A 23,940-nucleotide genomic window follows, 5' to 3' on the forward strand; every position below is an offset into this window, starting at 1 on the left:
ATGATTCAATCTTCTCCCCTTTTGGCTTTCCTGCAATTTTTTTTGTTTGATTTACAGAGAGGCGTACGCATTCTTGAACAAAGACTACAATAAAATGTATTGAAAGCACCCACAGAAGGTCTTTTTTTTTATCCCCCGTTTTCCTTGATCCCTCCTCGGCAGAGTTAGTCGTTGATGCTCGTTGCCCGCGCAAGGGAAAGAGAAATCCAGATCAAGTCGATTTTTTTCCGGTTAGAAAACAGCCATTCGCATTATTTCCTTTCATCCTTACCTTGTTTGGATCTGGCTGTGATTGAACTTGGATTTGCCTCTTGCATTTTTCGTGTACTTGTCCAAGTACCTGGGAAGACAGTCTGTTTGTCCAGCTCCCCTAGATTGACCAAATTTGGTGCTTTGTAGGGTTCTTTCTCCTCCTCCTCCTCCTGATCATGGCCATCAGTCTTGGCAAAGGGCAGGGGGAGAGGGTCAGATTAGTCTGGGGACAGCTCACGTGCATGACTAATTTTAATTGTCTCTTCCTTGGCCAATTCCAGCGAGGTCCCTGAGAATATAAACAGCACTCTATCCAAGAAAGGGTCTTACTTCAGTGGCTTGGAGATTCTGGAAGCTGATGATTTGGTCATCACCTTCTTTACTGAACTCGTGAAAAATAATACAGATCCTAGTTATGGTCCCATTAGGATTTATTTTCTTAGTGTGTTAATAAACTTCCATCTTGACTCTTGTGCCATAAGTCAGAGACAGAAAGTACTATGGGGAGACTGGAACCTAGGAATGAATGCCAATTATTTCCTCATCATTATCGTCATTGTTATTATTTATTGGTTAAATAATGGCTTCCAAATTGTGTGCTGAGGTCCCTCAAGGCACCGCTGTGAGCTCACAGGGCTGCTCATTTTTCAAGGGAAGCAAAGCGATATTTGACATCTGCCAAAACCCCGCAAATTATTAGCTCGAGGTAGTTCATGGTTTTGGCATTAGATCACGCTTCATTCCCTTTGATGATGTTGTATCTCTGCAAAGCTGGAGGGTTTTTTTTTTGTTTTTGTTTTTTGTTTTTTTTCAGTTGCTGTGATAAAAAGCAAGTACGGCACAAGCATCAATGTAGAATGGGAACAAACGGGATGCTATCCCATCTGATTGCCAAGTTTGGGAAGTTGTACAATCTCCAGTAGACACTCAGTTGTTAGGATGCAAATATTTAAGTTGGTTGGCCCTACTTCCTCAAAAGAAATGGGACTTTTGGTTTTTCTTCTGGCTTAAGGGTACTGTGGAAAAATGATGGAGTCACGATGGGCACCATGAATTGAAAAAGTTTGGCAACCTCTGGTCTAATGATGGCTACACCAGCTCTTATCCAAAAAGTTGGTTGTGTGATTCTCTGGAAAGAATGCAAAGGAACAACACAGACCCCATCATGCGTTCCATAGTATTGGCGGCTGGAGCACGCTGGGCAGAGAAGGGAGAGGGTAGACTGGACTAGTTACTCAGAAGGTGGAAGCTTCCCATCCACTGGGCTTATAGGTGGTTGGGTTTTGGGTTGTTTTTGTTGTTGTTTTGTTTTGTGTTGTTTGTTTTGTTTTGTTGTGGGGGGTATGGGTGAATATAGTGGTTCTGATGCTGACTTTTTTTTAAAAGAATTTATTTATTTATTTATTAATGAGAGACACAGAGAGAGGCAGAGACATAGACAGAGGCAGAGAGAAGCAGGCTCCATGCAGGAAGCCCCATGCGGGACTCAATCCGGGTCTCCAGGATCACGCCCTGGGCCGAAGGCAGACGCTTAACTGCTGAGCCACCCAGGTGTTCCTGATGCTGACTTTTTGGTGGAACATCTCCCAGTTTATACTGTGCTTCTCCGCTCTCTGTTGTTACACCTATTGCTACACCTGTTGCTACCCACCTGTCTTATCCCATTCTTTCTGGTTCTCTGCCTGGCCCAAGAAAACATATGAGTTTGTTACCCCTTGTGAGAGGACACAAAGCCTCAAAGCCGGTTGAACTGGATGATCTTATCCCAAATCACGTATCTAGCCCCTCTGTGTTCATCCTTCCTCCAACTCCAACTCCTACCTGTACTTCTGTTTCTATAGCTGGACAATGAGAACAATAACTTCTGGCCTGTGCTAGGGGTTTGTATTCAGAGATGAAAGACACATCTCGGTCCTCCAGGAATGTATGGGGTCATGAAGGGGATGAACAAATAAATAAACCACCAATGGCAATAGAACACAATGGACTGCAGGACTTAGTCATGTGTGGGATCACAGGGCACTGGGGAGAAAGGTTCCCAGCTCAAGACTTCAGTCACAGAGGTTGTCAAGTATGACCTGGAGTCATTAGGCTTGAGTTGAGCCTTGGAGGTTGAACCAGGAGTGAGCCAGGTGAAGACGAGGGTAGGAGGGAGGGCCAGTGGGACATGCAAAGATGCAAAGTCATGAAAGAGCATGATTGGGGTCAAGAGGTTTGGGCCAGAGGTGGCTGAGATGTAAAGTCAAATCAGTAGGCCACAGGTGGAAGACTTTATGCAGGACAGCTCTGTGGACCTATCCCTCTGGAGCAGTGTGGACCAGGCCAGAGGTGGAGGAAATGGAATGCAGGTTAGGGAGAAGCACAGGACAGAAACTGGTACCTGGTTAGATGATGGGGAGAGAAGCCAAGGACAACTCCTGGTTTCTGGAACAAACCAGAAAGGCTAATGGTGCCAAAACTGAACCATTAGGGGATGAACGTCTCTGGAAGCCAGGGACGATAGGGTAAGAACGTCACTGGACTTTGTATGACAGCCAGTTATATAGTTGTCTTATCTCTAGCAGATTCTAAGTCCTTTAGGGCAGAAGGAAGCTGTGTTTTGCCCATCACTGCATCCCCTTCAGTTCCTCCCGAATGCAACGCCTGGCACACAACAGGTGCTCAAACGAAGATGAGCAAATTAAAGAAAAGAAAACCCCTTTAAACCCACTGTTTTGTTAATAAACAAAGCAAGTGGTGCAGATGCACAATTAGATGTTGTTATACAACTCAAATTATCTGGAAAGCCCAAAAGTGTGTGCTATATTTTTAAGGTTCTAGGGGAGGGAATGTCAGAAAGGAAAAAAAAATCCCAAGGCCTCAAGTATAGTAGCAGAGCATTTGTCTGTCCAGTCTTTGATTCTGGATCCACAGGCAACCAGGTGGGATGGTGCAAGTCCCTGCAATTTTTCCAGCCTTTTCCTGACACATTATTGGATCCTTCTTAGTGTGATGCTTCTCTTCTGGAGATCCATATAATCTTAGGAGCATGCAACTATTCATCTGGTAGGATGTCACATTCAGGATGAGCATATTGCCTCCTCTGGAAATGTCAGCCTCACTTGAAGATTTTGGGGGGGAAGTCTTTCGTATCTGTATTAAAATCAATATGATTAGGTTATGGAATGAACAAAAAATTTGTATGCATCTTTAACATAAAGCATAACATACCAAAGAAGTTCTGTTTCTTGCTGCAGGCCATTATGGTCACGTCAATGGCAGGTTTTGAGACTCGTGATGACATGATCACAAGGCCACCTCTGTAGTGAACAGGGAGTCACCGTGTTTTGTTTTTTTCTGTCCAGGTTACAGGATCCCTCCTTGAGGAAACAACTCGCAAGTGGGCTCAATACAAAGAGAAGTGTCTGAAAGACTTGCTCAAGGAACCTTCTGGTAAGCACGTGTATGAGTTATCTATGGCTGTGTAACAGATAGCTCCAAAGTTGAGTGGCTTAAAGCAATCATCATCATCATCATCATCATCATCATCATCATCATCATCATCATTTATAATCTATCACAGTTTCTGTGGGTGAGGAATTCAGACCAGCCACAGGGGGAATGGCTTGGTTTTGGTCTACAGTGTTGAGTTAGCTGGAAGACTCAGTGGCTAGGGGCTGGAATCATCTGAAGGCTTGTTCACACTTACATCTGATGGTTGATGGTGGCTCCAGCTGAGAGTCCATTGGCTCAAACACTTCCATGTGGCCTGTCCACATAGCCCCAGCTCCTCACAGTATGGTGGCTAGGTTGCCAAGGCAAGCATGACTAGAGGTCATGTTGCCATTTATGACTTAGCCTCAGAAGCTATCCCCTCCAAGCTCAGTTAGGTCAGATGGTTACTAAGGCCTATCCAGGCTCAAGGGAAGGGAGGAGAGAGACCCCCACCTCTCATTATAAAAGAGCATATGAGACAAGATATACATAGATGTGACTATTAATTTAAAGTCATCTATCACAGCACACTCACCACCAAATTGCATGACATGAGCAACTGTCATAGATTAACCTGGGACTCTACCGGGGAGATAGGTGGGAGGACGTCCTCATCCCCCAAGGTGTTATCTGAATCCGAATCATAACATTTCTCTTATCTAGGTCTACACCAGGTTTAGAAAGTTCTAGCAAATATGTTAATAGTTTGATCAGTCCATGGCCTCTCCTGCCCTCATGCAGACTTTTTGGGTGCATCCCAAGACTTCTTTTTTTTGTTATTTTAATATTGAAATCTGCACACACACACCCCCATCCTCCTGGCTGCTTTCAGATTATTTCATTCAGGGGCACAGAGGAGGACAGGATACCATAAACTCTCTTACCCTTCTCCTGACCCAAAGAGTCCCAGCCTTCAAGCCATACCCCTCTCCCTCTGAATATTTCTTCAAGCCCAGGCTGGTGGCAATCAAAGCTTGATATCTCTTATAAGGACCACCCCTCTCTTTAGGGAATACAGCTTTCTGAAATCAAAGTAGGGCACGTCCTTTTAATTTGGAGCCATACCGTGAGCAGCTCGGCCAGGTGAGCACTGCTTCACACAGACCTTGTGCTGACACTTGCAGCTGGCTCCACAGGATGCCCTGAGCCAGCTCATAACCTGGTAGATCTGCATCTGTGGGGTCCTGATGTCAATGATGTGGCCATCCAACCTGAGTGGCCCCTGCAGGCTAGCCCAATTAGGGAGCAGATAGGAATGATGCTCAGTTCCCAGGAGTGAGGAACTTGCATTATGGGCATTTGGGATCCAGCCTGAAACCCCTTAATTTCATCCCAGGAGGCCCATAAGGCTGTGTTGTATGTTTTTAGCATCAGCATCTCATTGCCAAGTGCCAGTGTATAAATCATCCCCTGGATGCAAATGTCTCATAATGATTATTCGGTTGGTCTTCAAATGGAGCAATATGTCCAGACAGAGGTTGTGTCCAATACATGTAGCCAAGAACCTTGATTCTGCAGATCCCCTCCATCCACTGGTCATTTTGCACATTTTATAGTGAGGGTGTTCCAGCATCTAATTGGTTGAAGGCTTGACAATTCCTTAAGTAACTATGGAAAAGAAGGCACTGGCTGAACCACCAAGTGTTCTCCTGATTCTGAGCTTGTGTGAGAGTTCAGCCCATGTAAAATAAACCAACATCAGCGTGACGTGACGGGACCACTGCAAGGGGTGGTTGGGTAGATAAAGCCACTGTGCCTAAGGGTGCATTAAACACTCCTTCCTCCCCATGCTGCTCCTCATCCTTGACCTATGTGGACAGTGGGACAGCAATGCTAGTTCCTGCATAGGATACACCAGCTTCCTGTGCCAGGAAGGGGGCTCTGCCTCCATCAGTGGTGTCGGTGCTCCAACATGGCACTCACCTGGGACCTTTTCTTTCCACAGGGACCTTTTGTAATGGGACCTTTGATCGATATGTGTGCTGGCCTCATTCTTCTCCAGGGAATGTCTCCGTCCCCTGCCCTTCATACTTACCTTGGTGGAGTGAAGGTAGTAAGTCTTATTTTACCATTTTCTGGCAGTTTCCTTAAAGGCTGGTCCCTCTTGGGTAGACTAGCCAGGAAGCAATTAGAGAGAGAGAGAGAGAGAGAGAGAGAGAGAGGGCTCCAACCAAGTGGTTTTTTCAAGTCTTCTTTCCCCACAGAAGTTTTCCTAAGTTGTCAGTAACATACCTTCTTTCCTCTCCGGACACCTCCTCTTGTCTGCCTGCAATTCTTCTCTGCCTGGATGTTCCATTAAGGCAATAGTCCTGTTTTGTTGGAAGATTAGAGAGTCCAGGCCAGGCTACCACAGAATTTGCTGCAGTGACAGTCATCATGGAGAGGAGGAGGAGAGATTGGGATGCTCACATCCACAACTTTGGAATTGTCAGATAGCTTTGGAAGATGGTGCTACAGGGTGGTGCTTTTAAATCCCATGGGACTTGGATGAAATCTTTAACCACTCAGCGCAAAGCAAGTGGCTATTATGTAGGACTCCAGGAGCATATCCCATCCTCACCTGCCCCAGCAGCCCAACCTCTTAGCTGGTTTGTTCTGGAAGGGAAGAGAAACAATTACTGGCTAGAACTCTTTTGCCTTTGAAGGCCAAAGAACGAGGAAAAAAAAAACTATATTCCAGAAACATAAGTGATTAGAAAGTTCCAGGCAAAACCAAGTGAGAATGCCTTACTGAGCAGGCAAGATGGTGATATTTTTGTATGTAGTTTCAGCTTGGTAAATCATCAGTTAAATTTGGTTTCGATTTTCTGAGGCTTCTGGTGCAGAGAGAGTTCCCAAGGAAGAGAGACGCATTTCTGATGGGAGAGCTAGTGACATAGTCTATGGAACTATCCTCTGGTGAAATCCAGCTGGAAGAGACCCAGGAGGTACGAGGATGTGACGTTTAAGGGAAGATACTGGAGTTTGCTGGACCGGAGAGTCTGGATAGTTGAGGAAGCAGCCCTGTGGGAGCCAGCTCAGTGGGGGTGGGGAGAGCACTGCACATGGAGTTCAGCGCCTGTCCATCTCTTTTACCCTCTGTGACTTAGGGCAAGTGTCCAGAGCCCTTCTGAGCTGTTTTCTGCTCCGGAAAGTGAAGTGAACAACAGCTACTTTTGAGGCCACAAATGAATAAGAAGGCAGGAAGAGTCAGCCACACAGCAGGTGCTTTGTAAATGGAAATGAGGCTGAGACTAAGGTCAAGCCCCTGGATTCCTTAAGGTCTTTAAGACCCAAATGTTCATGGATCTCAAGGACACATGGAACAGGCCATTTACTCCTGCCCCCACCTCACACTGCTCCTCCACCTACTTATTCTTTTCAAGAGCTAAAAACGGAGGTCCATTCCACCTGAAGGGAAAAAGTGACTAAAAATTTAAACTTACAAAAAAGTTGATTTAAGGGATCCAGAGAATGGGAGCATGATGGTGCAGATGCAGGCAGGGGCAAGAGGAAGAGCCAAGACTTGTCAGATGATGTGGGAGGTGAGGGACACGGGGCTGGAAGGTGGAGAGGGAAAGAGCTCCCACCCTGCCTGACCCCACCCACGCTCACCATCATCTGGGTGGTGGCCCAGGGCGCCCACTGCTTACATCTAGTGTGTCCCACAAAGAACAAGCGAGATGACTGTGGCTGTCTTGAAGGGGAAAGAGAGCCAGTAGGAAGTTAGGTCAGAGAGTACTGAGGGCCAGACCTTACAGGACTTTGTGGGAGGCCCAGGAAGGGCTCTGACTTGTTTCCAGACAGCCTTTGGAAGATTCGGGGTGAGGCATGATGTGCATGACTGCCATGTCAGCCGTAGACCATGAAGGACAAGAGTATCTGAATGGTGTTTGAGATGGCAGTTAGACACCCTTGAGGAGACTTCAGGTGGGCAGGGGGAAATACCCCACGGGTATCCATCCATTACACTCAACAAATAGTTACTGTTGGCCTACTCCATGCAGGGTCAGGAGTGGAAGTTCAATTTCCAATACTCGTTGGCAAGTCCAGTCCCTGGTCTTCTAGGAGGGAGGACGATCCCTTTGGGGAAGGGCTTTGAGAATGGAGCTGTCATCGTGGACACAGTGCCAACCTGTCACTTATGCACACACATGCATGCACGCACTCGTTTAACCCTCTCCCAAACTGGGGAAGATTGGTACCATTACTGTATTATCCTCAGCTCTTGAAGAAACTAGAAGTCTGCAAGAGTGGGAGGGCCACAAGCTTAAGGCCACCAAGCTTGTAGGTGGCCGAGCAGGCTTCATCTACCCCTTTCTCTTCTTTGTGGCACTGCCTCTTGGGCATCAGGACCCAACGCCCCTCTCTGATCCTATGTCTCCCAGCTGGGCTGCACCTTCCAGGGCTCTCACATTTCTGAGTCACCAGGGACTGTTCTAGCTCTAGAGACTTTGGGTAAACACAGTAGACATTAGTGGATCGTGGTTTGTTACGAAATGCAGAGGCTTCCGTGTTTTTCCTTCCATCCCAAATAAACAGCAGGGATGCTAATGAGCCCCCAAAAGGCAAGTGAAAATCCCTTTTCCCTGGGATTTTCCACAGCTTTGTGGTGAGGATGAGGGCCTCACCACGTGCTCGGGAGTGGGCTGGGTGCTCTGACCTCTCCCCTAGAGCTGTGTTTACTTTCAGAAAACTCAGGAAAGGCCTACAGATACTGCTTGGCTCGGGGTACTTGGCAAATGCTGGAGAACTCCACGGATATTTGGCAGGATGACTCCGAATGCTCCAAGGACCACAGCTCTGAACAGAATGTGAGTCTGCTTGGCCTAGTGATGACGGGCCCTGGGCATCATCCTCAACCACCCTCCACCAGGGCCCCCCTGGTTGGCTCTGGGGGCCACACAAGGAGCCTCCCCCCATTGCTGGTCTGCCCTAGCCTCACCTGGGGAAGGTCCACGGTTGTAGGACAGTAACCTCTGGCAGCCGCTGAATTTCTTCTGCAGCAAGAGTGAAATAGGCACCCCTGAGGCTGCTCAGTTTCTCACCCCTGGCCAAATACTGGGGTGCAAAAGCATTTACATACCGTGGTTACTTAATAAATCCTGAGTGAATGGTTTCATGGAGACTGGGTCAGGGGTCTGTGCTGGGGTCTGGTCATCAGACTGGTATCTGGTTCCCCATTGATACTGATATGCAGTTAAGGCTGGGACCCAGGTGATCACGGGGGACTCACCAGCAGGTGCAGGATGCCTGAAGCCTCCTCTGGGTTCAAGTCTGCAGGGACCCGAGGGACAGCAAATCAAAAGTCAAACCACTTCCCACTGGAAGTAAAGATTTCTCTCTTTAGAAAGGTGAGGACTGGGGCATTGCCTCCTCCCCTCTGCAAAAAGCCATATTTCCAAGAATTCAAATATTAAAAAAACAAATCTCAAAAACATAAAAAAAAACCCCAACTTCTGGCCATGATTGCCTGTGTTTCTAATAATGGATTGACATTTGGCCCAAAAAAACGCTAGCGATAGTAGGTCTTTTCTCTTCAGAGTGCTGGTGAACAAAATATGTTCTTACGCCTCATCAGCTGGGGGTTCTTATGTACAATAAATGAGATTGTGTTTTAAAGAGATCGTATTTCTGTGTGTGTGTATATGTGTTTATAGTTTTAATATGTAGATTTTAATGATAAAACTCAGTTTTCCATACAGCATATCTCAATTGATATATTTTTTTAACATTTTATTTTGAGATATCCAAACACATAGGAAAGTTAAAAAGAATAATAAAATAAATACTCATGGACCCAATATCTAAAGTCAAAATGTATTAACATCCCTCCCCTCTCCCCCATTTGCTTTTGCTTTGTGTCTCTCTTTGGGAAATATTTGACAACGATTTGCAGGCATCATGAGATTTCATCCTTAAATATTATTCATCAGGTCCTTCCTAAGCAAAGACGTTATCCTACATAACTGCAATACTGTTATTCCAATTAACATCATATCAGCTAGTGCTTTATCCATATTCATTCAGATTTTCCCTCCAATTTTTTTTTTAAGCTTTTCTTCCCTGGACCAGAGTCTAGTCCAGGTTCACTTCAGTTATCTTTTAATCTAGAGTCTCCCTCACCATAGCCCATGATTGGCTTTTCGAAGACCCCCTGAAGAACTTTGTTGCTATTAGACATATTCCTTCATCTTCTATGTTCCCTTAAGCTGGAAGTTGGGTTTAAAGGCTTGGTAAGACTCAATTTAATCCTCATGGGTGCTGTGTATACTGTATAGCATCACCCCAGGAGACCAAAATGTCAGGTGTCACACTACAATGATGTTGCGTATGATCACTGGATGTTGGTAGTGACAGCCAGATCCCTCCATGATAGGTAGTGTCTCCTTTTTTGTCTGGTCAGTAATTGGTAGGATGCTACTTTGGAACTATGTATGTGTCTTGTTCCCTAACAAACTTTTCTCAGTATTACAACTTTTATTGATGATGCTGACTTGAGTTGATTCAAGCTTTGTCATTTCTTCCATATCTACTAGAGGGCATTCTTCTGATAAGAAGACTCTTTCCCCTTCTTTTCAGTTTTCTATATTGCTATGAATTTACAAATTTCTTTATTTCCTTCCTCCTCCCCCTCTTCTTCTCCTTCTCCTTCTCCTTCTCCTTCTTCTTCTTCTTCTTCTTCTTCTTCTTCTTCTTCTTCTTCTTTCTTCCTATTATTACTTTGATGCTCAGCGTTTTTCTAAATTTAACTAGTGAAACGCCTCCAAACTGGCTCTTGTGTCCTTTTGTGATAATCTCTCTGGTCTTGGAGCACTTCCTTATTTTCTGGCACAAGAAGATGGTCCAAGCTCATCTCATGATTTCCCTGTTCCAGGCCCAAATTAGCTATTTCTTCAAAGAGTTCTGGATTCTCTAAATAGAGGAATGTTATTAGAAACCGAGATTTGAGTGCTAGGTATGTTCACTGCCACTACAACTAGATCCTAAGATCTTTGTAGTATGTAGATTTAAGACATCCCTCGCCCCCCACCCCACCCGCCAAATTTGCAGCACATTTTATCCTTAGACTATATCCCATGTTCAGAGTACTGTGTTCATAATTATTTGAAATAATTATTTTCTCCATGTGGTCACGTTATTGGTTGGATACACATTTTTATTCAGTTGTTTCTATTAATGTTAAGGATTTGCTTTCTCTTCTTTCTTTACTTTCTGTCTTTAATTTTTTAAAAGATTTTATTTATTTATTTGAGAGATATATAGAGAGAGCACAAGCAGAAGGAGGAACAAAGGGAGAAACAGATTCCCCACTGAGCAGGGAGCCCAACAGGGATCATGACTTGAGCTGAAGGCAGATGCTTAACTGACTGAGCCACCCAGTCACCCACTTAATTAAATTAAATTAAATTAAATTAAATTAAATTAAATTAATTTAATTTAATTTAATTAATTTTTAAAGATTTTATTTATTTATTCATGAGAGACACAGAGAGAGAAGCAGAAACACAAGGAGAGTGTGATGTGGGACTTCATCTCAGGACCCCAGGGTCACGTCCTGATCCGAAGGCAGATACTCAACCACTGAGCCACCCACGTGTTCTCCTTTAACTTTATTTTTAATAAATAAAATATTGACAGGGTTTGAAAGCCAAAATTATATTAAAAAGTACAGTGAGAGGGGCAGCCTGGGTGGCTCAGTGGTTTAGCGCTGCCTTCAGCCCAGGGCCTGGTCCTGGAGACCTGGATCAAGTCCTGCGTCAGGCTCCCTGCATGGAGCCTGCTTCTCCCTCTGCCTGTGTCTTTGCCTCTCTCTCTCTCTCTCTGTGTCTCTCATGAATAAATAAATAAAAATCTTTAAAAAAATAAAAAATAAAAAGTACAGTCAGAGAAACCACACTCCAATCACTGCCTCTACCCTATTCCTGCCTTCCCCCTACAGATAAACATTTTTATTATTTTCTGGCTTATCTTTTCCCTCTATTTCCTTCCCTTTTAATCAAATTATAATATACATCTTATGTTTCCTTTTGCAAAACTAAGCAAATATTTGTTTTACCATTTTTCCTACGTTGAAGGAAGTCTAACAGATACCTTATTTTGCATCTCACCTTTCTCACTTAGTAGCATGTCCTAGAAATTATATCAGTACCTACAAATATTTTTCTCTCCCTCTCTTTTTTTCTTTCACATCTGCATAGTATTCTACTATGTGTTTCTACTATAGTTTTTCAGCCGCTCTCCTATAGCCAGTAGAGTTATTTCCGATCTCTTATCACCAATGATGCCACCTCAAATAACCTTGTATGCATATGTTGCTTCATATTTGTTAGGGTATATCTTTTGGAAGAATCCCAGAAATGGGATTGCTAGATTAAAAGATAGATGCATATATAATTTTATTAAATATATTTTTTAAAGATTTTATTTATTTATTCATGAGAGACACAGAGAGAGGCAGAGACATGGGCAGAGGGAGAAGCAGGCTCCCTGTGGGGAACCCAGCATGGGACTTGACCCCAGGATAGACCCCAGGATCATGACCTGATCCAAAGGCAGATGCTCAACCACTGAGCCACCCAGGTGCCCCTGATTTTGTTAATTATTATCAAATTCCCCTCCTTAAGAGTTGTGCCATTTCCCCCCTCTCTTCAGCAGTGTATGAGAATGCCTATCTCCTCAGTCTTCCCTGGTACACGCTGATTATGAAGCATTGCATAAAGATGTGTAAATGACTTAAGATTCACCGGTTGGTACTGAGAGTGAGTTGGACAGTATCTGGGTGTTCTGAGGTCACTAGAGAAGTAACCGGATTTTATTGGAACTCTGAATGTAGATGGGAATTTAAGAAACTCCTCTGAAACAGTGCAATTAAAACAACTGTATATTGTTGCCCATCTCTTATCTCCTTGCCCTGACCAATTCAGTACACAATTGTCTAACTTCTTATCACTAGCTCATGCATTTCTTTGCTGGTTCTCTGGTTCTCAGAGCCCACTTAGTCCACAGAAGGGCAGGCCTGAAGCACCAAGGAATTAATGCCCTTGACCCTCCTACCCCAACACAGAACAGCCCTTAACCAATGACTGGCAGGAGTAGGTATGTAAATGTCCAGCTCCCTCAGTCTTAGAGTGGCTAACTCTGAGGTTTCCAGCATTTCCCCATGGGGAAATGGGATTAAGCTCCAGCTGCCCAAAGTAGTAGCTGCCTTGATAACACACCATTTATTTTTCCTAGCTTCTCCTTTCCCCTACTAATGGTTTGTTCACTTTCCATGTAAAGTACTTGCATTTCAATCCCCCTTTCAGGATCTGCTTTGGTGGGGACTCAAGCTAAAACATAGACAAATAAAAAACAAGTAATTCCCCTAGTTTGTTTCCAGAAAGCATAAAACATGGACATGTTTTTAAAAATAATAATTCAGAAACAGATTATTAGGTTACTTAATTAAATGTGTTAAGCTTATATAGCCAATAAAATAAATGATGTTCAAATGACTCACGGAAGTCTTAATATGCCACCTGAATCATCTATTTAAAGAAATCATGCCACTCTGTGTGAAGAAACACTAAACATGTCTCTGCTTTCAGGATATCTATAGTCAATCTAGAAATACAAAACAAATGCAAACAACACATTAATGAATATTATAACTGATGCCCCAATTTGTTGAAACAGACCACAAGTGCTTTGGGAATTCAGAGTTGACAGTACACAGAGAAGCATTTATGGAAGACTTCTTTTAAGAGGAAAATTGATGCTGGTTTTAGAAGGATAGATTTAGTTGTAAGTTGAAGAGAGACCAACAAGAGAAGTTAGAGTCCTGACAGGATTATAGAGCTCTTGATGGGGTCCATAGAAAATAATTTCAGATAGAAGTATGATTGAGCTTGATTTAGAAAGATTCAAAGGCTACACAGAGATTTCTGCACCCAGGCCACCATTACAATAAATGTTAAAGAAAGACCTTAACATAGAAAGACATACGTGTCTATGGAAATTTTTTTATCAATGTAGAGGAATGTAGAGCACCAGAAATAGTAAATATGAAGGTAAACTTTTTTTCATCTTATTTTAAAAATATTTTAAAAGATATGAGTAGTTAAAGTAAAAATAGTAACAATGTATTATGGGGTCTAATATAAGTACAAGAAAAATGTGTGACAATCACACAAAGGCCAGGATGAGGGCCATGGCAGTATGATAAGTTAAAGATATACTGTAAACATTAAAGCAACCAGTAAAAAGCAAAACAAAGAGGTATAGCTAGTAGGTCCTGGAAGGAAAAATGGAATAAAAAAATATGCTCAAACCAAAATAAGGCAAGAGAACAAAGAAAAGTTGGGACAAGGAGAAAACCAAGGTATTTAAATGCAATCAAATAAGTAATCATATTAAACGTAAATGATCTAAACATCCTAATTAAAAGAGGTTGTCAGTTGGGATTAAGAAGATAAAACAAGGGGTTAGCCCCTGTGGCTCAGCGATTTAGCGTCGCCTTCAGCCCAGGGCGTGATCCTGGAGACCCGGGATTGAGTCCCACATCAGGCTGCATGGAGCCTGCTTCTCCCTCTGCCTGTGTCTCTGCCTCTCTCTGTCTCTGTCTCTGTCTCTCTCTCTCTGTGTGTGTGTCTCTCATAAATAAATAAAATCTTTAAAAGAAAAAAAAGAAGAAGAAGGGGAATCCCTGGGTGGCTCAGCAGTTTAGAGCCTGCCTTTGGCCCAGGGTGTGATCCTGGAGTCCCGGGATTGAGTCCCGCATCAGGCTTCCTGCATGGAGTCTGCTTCTCCCTCTGCCTATGTGTGTCTCTGCCTCTCTCTCACTGTGTGTCTCTCATGAATAAATAAAGAAAATCTTTAAAAAAAAAGATAAAACAAAATAAAATCCAACTGTATTCTGTCTACAAGACCCAGACAATTGATTTTTGACAAGAATGCCAAGGCAATTTTGTGGGGGAAAGAATAATCTTATTATTCTATACAGCACCAGAGCAATTGGATACCAAAAAAAAATAAAAATAAAAAAAAATAAAGCAAAAGCAAAAACAAAAACTGAACATCAACCCTTGCCTGCCTCACACTATGAAGAAAAATGAACTAGAAATGGATCATAGACCTAAATTTAAGAGCTCATTTTATTAAACTTCTAGGAAGAAATCATAGATGAAAATATGAAGGGCCTTGGTCAAGTAAAGATTTTAAAATAAAATACAAAAAGCACAACTATATAAAAAATTTGACAAATTGAACTGTATCACAATAAAAAACTTCTGCTCTTCTAAAGACACTGTTAAAAAATAAAAAGCCAAGCCCCAGAATGGGAGAAAATGCTTGCAAAACACTTATTTGGCAGGAGATTTATACCTATAATATATAAAGAACATTTACAAATCAAAATTAAGACAAACAATCCAATTTAAAAGATGGCCAAATATTTGAACAGACACTTTACCAAATAAGATACACAGATGGAAAATAAGCACATTAAATGATTCTCAACATCATTAATCATTAGAGAAATGCAACTTAAAACCACAGTAAGACATTACTACATACCCAATAGAATGGCTAAAATTTAAAAGACTGATTATATGAAGTGTTAGTAGATTCCAGAGCAGCTGGAACTCCTAATCCACTGCTGGTGGAAACATAAATTGATATAACTTATTTAGAAGACAGTTTGGCAGTTTCTTAAGAAGTTAAAACATACACCATACTACCCCACCATTCTATTTTTAGATATTTCTTTGAGAGAAATTAAAAACCTATGTCCACGTAAAGACTCATGCAGAAATTTTCATTTTTATTTGTGAAACCCAATCTCTGAAAACAACTCAAATAAATGTACATTAATCTCAAAATAATTATTTCAAGGGAAAGAAGCCTGATAAGAAGAAGAAAGAAAAGAAAGAGAAAGAAAGAAAGAAAGAAAGAAAGAAAGAAAGAAAGAAAGAAAAGAAAAGAAAGAAAAAAACAAATCATAGGATTCCATTTATATGGAATTAAATTTTTAAAATTTAAAATTTTAGAAAGTGAAAATTTTAAATTAAAATTTAAAATTAAAATTTTAGAAAGTGAAAATTAATCTCTAATGACAGAACACCAACCAATGTTCACTTGGGCATAAGATAGTGGGAGAGAATGAGAGGATATATATTATAAAGGGTCACAAGGAAACTTTTGGGAGGTTATGAAAATGTTCATTATCGGGATCCCTGGGTGGCGCAGCGGTTTGGCGCCTGCCTTTGGCCCAGGGCGTGATCCTGGAGACCCGGGATAGAGTCCCGCATCGGGCTCCCGGTGCATGGAGCCTGCTTCTCCCTCTGCCTGTGTCTCTGCCTCTCTCTCTCTCTCTGTGACTATCATAAATAAATAAAAATTTTAAAAAAATGTTCATTATCTTGAATGCAGTGATGAAATCACAGATATATTCATGTCTAAATTCATCAAGTTTTATTCTTTAAATATGTACAGTTTATGGCACGCCAGGCATGCTTGAATAAAGCTGCTAAAAGTGTTATGTGGAGAAGCGTAAGCCATGATTTAGCAGGTAATACATATTTGCTGTGAGTCCTTGAACAAAAATGTATTGAGAAACGTAATCTTGATGGCGAGTAGCATGATGAATTGGTAAGAAGGTGGGATTCTGCTGGAAAATCACAACACAGACTTTCCAGAAAATTACCCTCTGTTCACAATCAGGCTATCCTGGGACTCGAGAAAATATCCTATGTTTTATGGGGTCTTCACCTAAGTGGTCAGGCATGAAAAATTATTTTAGGAGGGATCCAGGTGAAAATCTGGCCCCATCTTCCAGAGAGAGGGACTCCTACACTCTAGGGACAGCACACTCAGGGACAAGGAAACCTGTCCTCCTTTCTAAGGCACTCACTTGTTCTGGGCACAATTCTTCCATAATACTGTGAATTTTGAAGCATCAATGCTGGGCTGTAGGACCAGCCATGGAGGTGAGACCTCCCTCGTGAGCATTTCAGTCCATCAAAGCTCTGAGATGGCACATCTCAGAGATGTGCCAGAGAGCAGTCTAAGCTACCCTAAGCTACCCTTGGGTATCAACAAGGCATGCCTAGACCCTTGTCGTCCTGGTCATGGAGCTGGGGGGTGGAGATCATAGCTGTCTGGCTTGTGGTCAGAACTGCTCTTTATCTGTGCACAGGTGGAGCACCATGCCTTGTTGTCGACTTTGCAGCTGTTGTACACTGTGGGGTACTCTCTCTCCGTCATCTCCCTCCTCCTGGCACTCACTCTCCTCTTGTTCCTTCGGTGAGTGGAATTTATGCCTGCACATCTTCAGGTGCCTGGGATTTGCTCATTGGCTCCCTCTAGAAGGCAGAAGACTGGGCTGGCTGATGTCACGGCCCATCAGAGCTGGAAGGGATCTGAGAGAGTCTCTGGTCCATCAACTCCATTTTGCAGGTGGAGGGGGAAAGGATATCAGAGGTCCAGTGAGAGCAGGATATGAGAGGTCCCTGTCAGTCACAGAGTACAGCTGGAACTGGAATCTGGGATTCTAAACTCTACTTTAGCCTCTTTGGGATCAGATAACCTCCTGTCTACCTTGTCCTACCAGAGGCATGAGTTTTAGAAAAGAGATTAAGAAATTTCCCCAAAGCAAATTAGTGTGACAGAGCTGGGATTTTAATCCGGGGCCCACAGACTCCAATTAGCTATCAATCATTTGAGTGCTTCCTCAGTGCCAGACACTTTTCTAAACACGTTACATGCAAGTCATTGAAATTTCTTCCTAATCAGAATTATGGTTAATTCTAATCCTAGGAGATTAGCATTATCATCAGCCTCAGGTTATTTTTAAAGATTTTTAAAAATTTATTTATTCATGAGAGAGAGAGAGAGAGGCAGAGACATAGGCAGAGGGAGAAGCAGGCTCCACGCAGGGAGCCTAACGTGGGACTTAATCCTGGGACTCCAGGATCATGCCCTGAGCTGAAGGCAGACGCTTAACTGCTGAGCCACCCAGGTGTCCCAGCTCTGTTTTGTAAATGACTGAAATTTGGAGAGATCAAGTAACTTGTCCAATGGCATGCAGCTGGTGAATGATGGTGGCGGGCCGGCAACCAGGCAGTTCAGAGACTGAGCATTTCCATTTCCTTACGTTGTTACTCAGAATCCAAAGCCTGAGTGCATTTTGCTAATATGCATTTTTCTAATCATATTTTTAGAAATCACCCAAGTGAGATATTTATGAATCCCCTAGGGAGCCCTCTGAGGGCTCTCGGCCTTCATTCAGCAAAGTAATTGAATATAATGTGGCAGAATGAGCATTCGATGCAGGAGGTCTAGATCCACACTCTGGGGGATTGAATGCTAGCTCCAGAACAGCTTCCCACCTGGGCTCCTCTAGCCCCAGGTCTGGCTCCTTAATCCCAGGATATTCTATGGCTCCTGGAGCAGAATCATGACCCTATGCCCCATCCAGAGACCAATTCTTGAGCAGTGGAAGAATTCTAGAACCTGTACCCTCTGCTATCCATGACCTCCTCCACTCACCTTCCCAAAGTGCCAGAAGCAAGCCCAGAGGAAATAGCTGCCCAGCCCTGGAGTAAGTTACTTTAGCTAAGCCTGGGTTGACCAGAGGACCAGAGGTCAACCTTAGCTCCACCACTTCTCTAGGATTTTGGACAGCTGACTCAACCCTTTTGCCTCAATTTCTCAATTTTTACTCAATATGTCAGTATTATCTCCATTTTCCCAATGAGGGAAATGAGGCACAGATAAAATCACATAACCCAGGCATGCAGCTCTGGAGTCTATACCATGAATGCCTGCCCTCTAGTGATAGTTGCACAGGTGTTTCAGGCACACACCTGTCAGTCTGAACTGTTCTTTCATGGGGGAAGACACCTGGTTTTCTTCTTCCTGCACAGAAAGCTCCACTGCACACGCAACTACATCCACATGAACTTGTTTGCCTCTTTCATCCTGAGAGCCCTGGCTGTGCTGGTGAAGGATGCCATCTTCTACAACTCTTACTCCAGGAGGCCCAACAGTGACAAAGAGTGGATGTCCTATGTGTCCGAGGTATGTCCCTCCCTACCATAGCCTCTCACTTGGCAGATCAGTACTGGGAATCTTGTGGTGGGAAGGTGGGGCTGGGAAGGGGAAGGGGGAGGTAAGGGGGTGTCAAAGGCCTTCTGGTTAGAGAGGCATCATTTGACTTTAAAACAAATCCCAAAACCAAACCAAAAAGCCCCCCCAAACCTCCCAAGAGTGGGGCAGGTAAAAGACGTCAGCATAGAAGAGTCCACCACAGGGCTACTGTGTGCACTTGGGTGGGAAATTTCTTCATCTGTGAACAAAAGAACTGTACAGATGAGCCTTTATTATTAATTATTCCTTATTATTATCATTATCATTATTATTGCAATTTTTAAAAGCAGCAAATCTTTTCCACATTGAAATCTGCTTCTGTTGGGATGCTTTTTCCTTTATCTTATGAATAATGATTATAGTAACCTGTTAAATTAACCTGGCTTTCTTGGAATAAATACAACTAGGTTCTGATGTATTACTCTTTTCCCTAAAATGCTGGATTCATTAGCTGATGCTGTGTTCTCTTTAGCATTCTCTCACCTGCACCTGTGAGGAAGTTTCTTTTCTTCTGAAAAAGATGATAAAGTTTATGGTGATCTCTTAAAACAAATTAGACTTGTTACCTCTTTCTCTATTCTCTGGAAGAATTTAAGATGGGTATTTTTCTTTCTTACATATTTCATAGATCACTCCAGTGAAGCCTTTGGAATCAGAGTTTTCTTAATTGGAAGGCTTTTAACTATGCACTAGTTTTGACTTGTGTTCAGGTTCTCTGTTTATTCTGGTGTCAATTTTAGTAACTTAGTTTTTCTAGGAATTCATGTACTTCCTCTAACTTTTCGAGTTTCTTGCCATAATAGTTCATAGTTTCTTAAGATCTTTTTAAGGTCTGTTGCAGCTTTGGAGGTATTGCTTTTTGCATCCCTGATATTGATTATTTATACCTTCATTTTCTTTTCTACCCTCTTGATCATCCTCACCAGATGTTTTTTGGTTTTACTAGACAAACTGTAGAATGAAATTTTAGGATTGTTGATTACGTTTATGTGGTCTGTTTCATTAATTTCTACTTTTATCTTTATGCTTTCCTGCCAGGTTTTTTCTTTTTTTTCCCCTCAAATATTTTATTTATTTATTCATGAGAGACACAGAGAGAGAGAGAGGCGGAGACATAGGCAGAGGGAGAAGCAGGTTCCCTGTGGGAGCCTGATGCAGCACTCGATCCCAGGACCCCAGGATCACGCCCTGAGCCAAAGGCAGATGCTCAACCACTGAGCCACCTACCTGCCCCTGCCAGGTCCTTTCTTTAGGTTAAATTTGCTGCTCTTTTTCTGATGTGATAGTTAGGATAATTGATTTTTCAGCTTGTTTCTTTTTTTAATTGAGTCATTTAAGGTTGTAGGTTTTACTCTAGGTGTGGTATTAGCTGCACACCACACCTTTTGATATGTAGAATTTTCCTTTCATTCAGTTCAAAAATAAGTTCTAATTTTTATCATTATTTCCTTTTTTTGATTCACAGGTTATTTAGAAATTATTTCTTCCTTTCCAATCATATGAAGATTTTTTTTCTTTTTTTTAGTTTCTAGTTGATTTGAACTAAGATCAGGGAACATACCTTTCAGTGTTTCCTTTTGGGAAATTGCTGCTGGTGCATTCTCTTTATTTTTGTTTGTCTACACAAATCTAGAAGGTCAAGGAAGAGGCTGGGCTCTGAACCCTACAGAAAGCCCTCCCTCGCATTTTGGTATTGTTGCCAGCCTTTCTGAGATAGTAAGCAAATTTGTGTGGTGAGACAGGGAAGAGAGAGGGCTGTACATGGGGAGGCCCTTCTCCAGCCTCTTGGGTCCATATGAGAAGGTCTGGCCTCACCCTCGGGTGCTCTGTCCTTCACAGATATCTGCCTCCTGCCGCTCGGCTCAGGTCCTGCTGCACTACTTCGTGGGTGCCAATTACTCATGGCTGCTGGTCGAAGGCCTTTATCTGCACACGCTGCTGGAGCCCACAGTGCTCTCTGAGAGGCGGCTGTGGCCCAGATACATGCTGGTGGGTTGGGGTGAGTGACCTGAACCCCCAGCCTCTTCTCCTAGGGGCCCATCAGAACATAGGAGCTTGATAGAACCTTTGGTTTCCCAGCTGGAGGGAGCATCTGGGGCAGATAACTCTCCAGTGAAAAGATACTGATGAAAGGGGTGTGTGTGTACATGTACAGATACAAATAAGCACTATAGACCGAATGCATACTTTCAAAAATCAACAAGCTTTTTTTGTACAATTAGATGCTCTCCCTCCTACCCTGTCCCCAGCTGTAGTGATCTGCTCAGGCTGCCATAACAAAATGCCATAGACTGCATGGCGTAACCAACAGACATTTATTTCTCACAGTTATGGAGGTTGGGAAGTTTGAGATCAGAGTGCCAGCATGGTTGAGTTCTGGTGAGGGCCTCTTCTTTTGCAGACAGCCGCCTTCTCACTATAGCCTCACATGATGGAGAGAGAGAGAGAGAGAGAGAGAGAGAGAGAGAGCAGGCTCTAATCCCATCATGATGACCAATACCACCCCCACCTTCCAAACCTAGTTACCTCCAAAGATCCAGCCCCCAATGATCACCACATTGAGGGTTAGGGCTTCAACATGGGGTTGGAGCAGAGGACACAAACATCCAGTCCAAAAACGCCAACTCAGTCTTCAAGAAGGGGTCTGGAACCCCTGTTGCTACAAACTCTTGGAAAATGTGAGGCTCTGCAGGATTCAGAAGAAATACCGGTGGCCTACCATTTGGGAGATTTGGGTGAATGTTTTGGATTTACTCTGAGCTGCTTTGCAACATGTGGCGGGTGTTTTCTCCTCTCTGCTTCCTGGTTTGCCTGACGGTAAAACAACAGATGGGTTCTGTGTCACCCTAAGTCTCTTCAGCTCTCAGCCTGCGGTTCTGTGATATTTGGGCTTTTATACGTTTTTACAAGATGGTTTTGGCTCATCAGGGTGGGGTGGGAGGCAGGCAGGTTTGGCCAATCAGATCCTAACTGCATTTCCCTGTTTTCTTCCCCCAGCCTTCCCGCTGCTGTTTGTTGTACCCTGGAGTATCACCCGTGCACAGCTGGAAAACACTGGGTAGGAAATTCACCCGCTCACACATTTCCGTGAGACAGGAATTCCAAGATATGCCCAAATACAAGAATTGACACCGTTTTCCCAAAGAGAATATCCACCACCTTCTGTTTTGGCCATCTAGAATGTACTTAGACCTGTAGATAAAATAATCAAAGTTTGTTAGCTTAGTTACACATGCAAGTTAGCACCAAATTAGCTCAAATTAACACTCAAGAAAGTCACTGCATGGGGTGGCGATGACCTTCGGTATGTAAAGATACGGGTACAATATTGGTTAATGTGTCATTGTTCACAGTGGGATGAAGAGGAAGCAAACTGAAATGGGTGAAGGTGGTCAAAAGGCACAAACTTCTAGCTATAAAATAAATAAGTCCAAGAGATATAAAGTATAACATGGAGACAGCATGGTGAGTTAATAATACCCTGTTGTATATTTGAAAAGTGCTTCGAGAGTCTGTTTTAAAAATCCCTATGGCAAGAAAAAACATTTGTAACTATGTGTGGTGATAGACGTTAACTGGGCTTATTGTGGCCCAGTTAACATCTTGCCAAGGTATATACAAATATCAAGTCATTATATTGCACACCTGAAACTAAGATGGTGTTAAATATCCATTATATCTCAATTAAAAAAAAAAGCAACCCAAAACAAAAACAAAATGCCTGAGCATCCACTAATATGGGAAACCATGAACAAATTGTGGCATGCCTATATGGTGGAACTTTATGGAGACTACTAAAAAACCAGGTTGGTTCCCCATCATTTGGCTTCTAGGGATTGAATCTCAACAGGACATTGGTAAGCCTGCTGCCCACAACGTATATCGTGTGACCCTATTTCCCCCCTTCCAAATAATCACTACCAAAACATCCCGTATGTGTAATTAATAATTTATTTTTGTATGAACTTGAAGAAAAGCGTGGAAAGTCCCATGCCAATGTTGTTTGCATTCAAAGAACACTTTACCATTAAGAAAAGTTGATGGTACCATACGAATAGGAGGGGGTTGTAATCCTGTTTTATTTTCTCTCTCCCACCCCCAGGAGAATCACGAGTGGCAGTCAGTCTTAAGTATGAGCACCCTTTTTCCAGAGGGCATGAGGCTGTTCATTCAACCATGTCTCTGGTTTTGTTTTTTAAAGATTTTATTTATTTATTTGACAGAGAGACGGAGAGAGAGAGCACAAACAGGGGGAGCAGTAGGCAGAGGGAGAAGCAGGCTCCCCACTGAGCAGGGAGCCTAGTGTGGGCCTCGATCCCAGAACCCTGAGATCGTGACCTGAGCCAAAGGCAGATGCTTAACCAATTGAGCCACCCAGGTGCCCTCGTGTCCCTGTTTTAAGTCTTCTCCTGCCCACTCTTTGCCATAGGTGCTGGGTAACCAATAGAAATAAGAAAATCTGGTGGATCATCCGAGGGCCCATGCTGCTTTGTGTAATGGTAAGGACCATTCCCACTCCTGCTTCTTCCTCCCTGAGCATGTTAGCTGTGGGGGACCCTGCTCCCCCTCCCCTGCCACCCAGCAGAATTCTCTGACTCAGAGTGAGCCTGGGCCAGTTCCCTTGAGAAAAGGGGTGGTCGAGAGTTGTGAGCAGGGTGTGTTGAACGAGAAGGAACAAGTTAGAATCTTATCCTTGCTCTGGTTCAGGACTCCAATGCAGGGTTGTACCACAGGCCTCCTTCTCCCTGGGGCCTCATGCTGTATACAGAAACCTGTAACCAGCTCAGTGACGCTGTATGGGACTAAAGAGACTCATCCTGAGACTCAGGCTCCCCCTCCCCCCCACCCTGCCGTGAGCATCCTTGTTACCACAGCTGGGCTTCTCCCACCTCCCCCAGACTGGGTCTGCATCCATGGATCAGCATCAGGGCTGATGTGAATGAACGCTATGCGGGGTTTCCAGACATCCCAGCTGATTTTATCTGCTGCCCTCTTGACTTTCTCTCTGTTTCAGAGATAACAATGTAACAATCCCGAGAGTCCAGATGCTCTGGTCTTACATGAGGCATAGAAATTGGAGAATTCACATCTTCTTCAGGATATAAG

At 43.3% G+C, this 23,940-nt stretch overlaps 1 protein-coding gene across 1 annotated transcript in view; it reads left to right on the plus strand.

Moving 5' to 3' along the window:
• Window positions 1-23,940, plus strand: part of GLP2R (glucagon like peptide 2 receptor) — a 49,796-nt gene that overhangs the window by 3,419 nt on the left and 22,437 nt on the right. Inside the window, exons 2-9 of the mRNA XM_026005686.2 lie at window positions 3,597-3,684; window positions 5,672-5,776; window positions 8,398-8,519; window positions 16,883-16,989; window positions 18,612-18,765; window positions 20,674-20,833; window positions 21,832-21,892; window positions 23,264-23,333. Coding sequence (XP_025861471.2) covers window positions 3,597-3,684; window positions 5,672-5,776; window positions 8,398-8,519; window positions 16,883-16,989; window positions 18,612-18,765; window positions 20,674-20,833; window positions 21,832-21,892; window positions 23,264-23,333 — 867 coding nt within the window. The remainder of the gene's footprint in view (window positions 1-3,596; window positions 3,685-5,671; window positions 5,777-8,397; window positions 8,520-16,882; window positions 16,990-18,611; window positions 18,766-20,673; window positions 20,834-21,831; window positions 21,893-23,263; window positions 23,334-23,940) is intronic.

This window comes from Vulpes vulpes, chromosome 12 (assembly GCF_048418805.1).
Source record: "Vulpes vulpes isolate BD-2025 chromosome 12, VulVul3, whole genome shotgun sequence".
In the NCBI taxonomy this organism is placed as follows: domain Eukaryota; kingdom Metazoa; phylum Chordata; class Mammalia; order Carnivora; family Canidae; genus Vulpes; species Vulpes vulpes.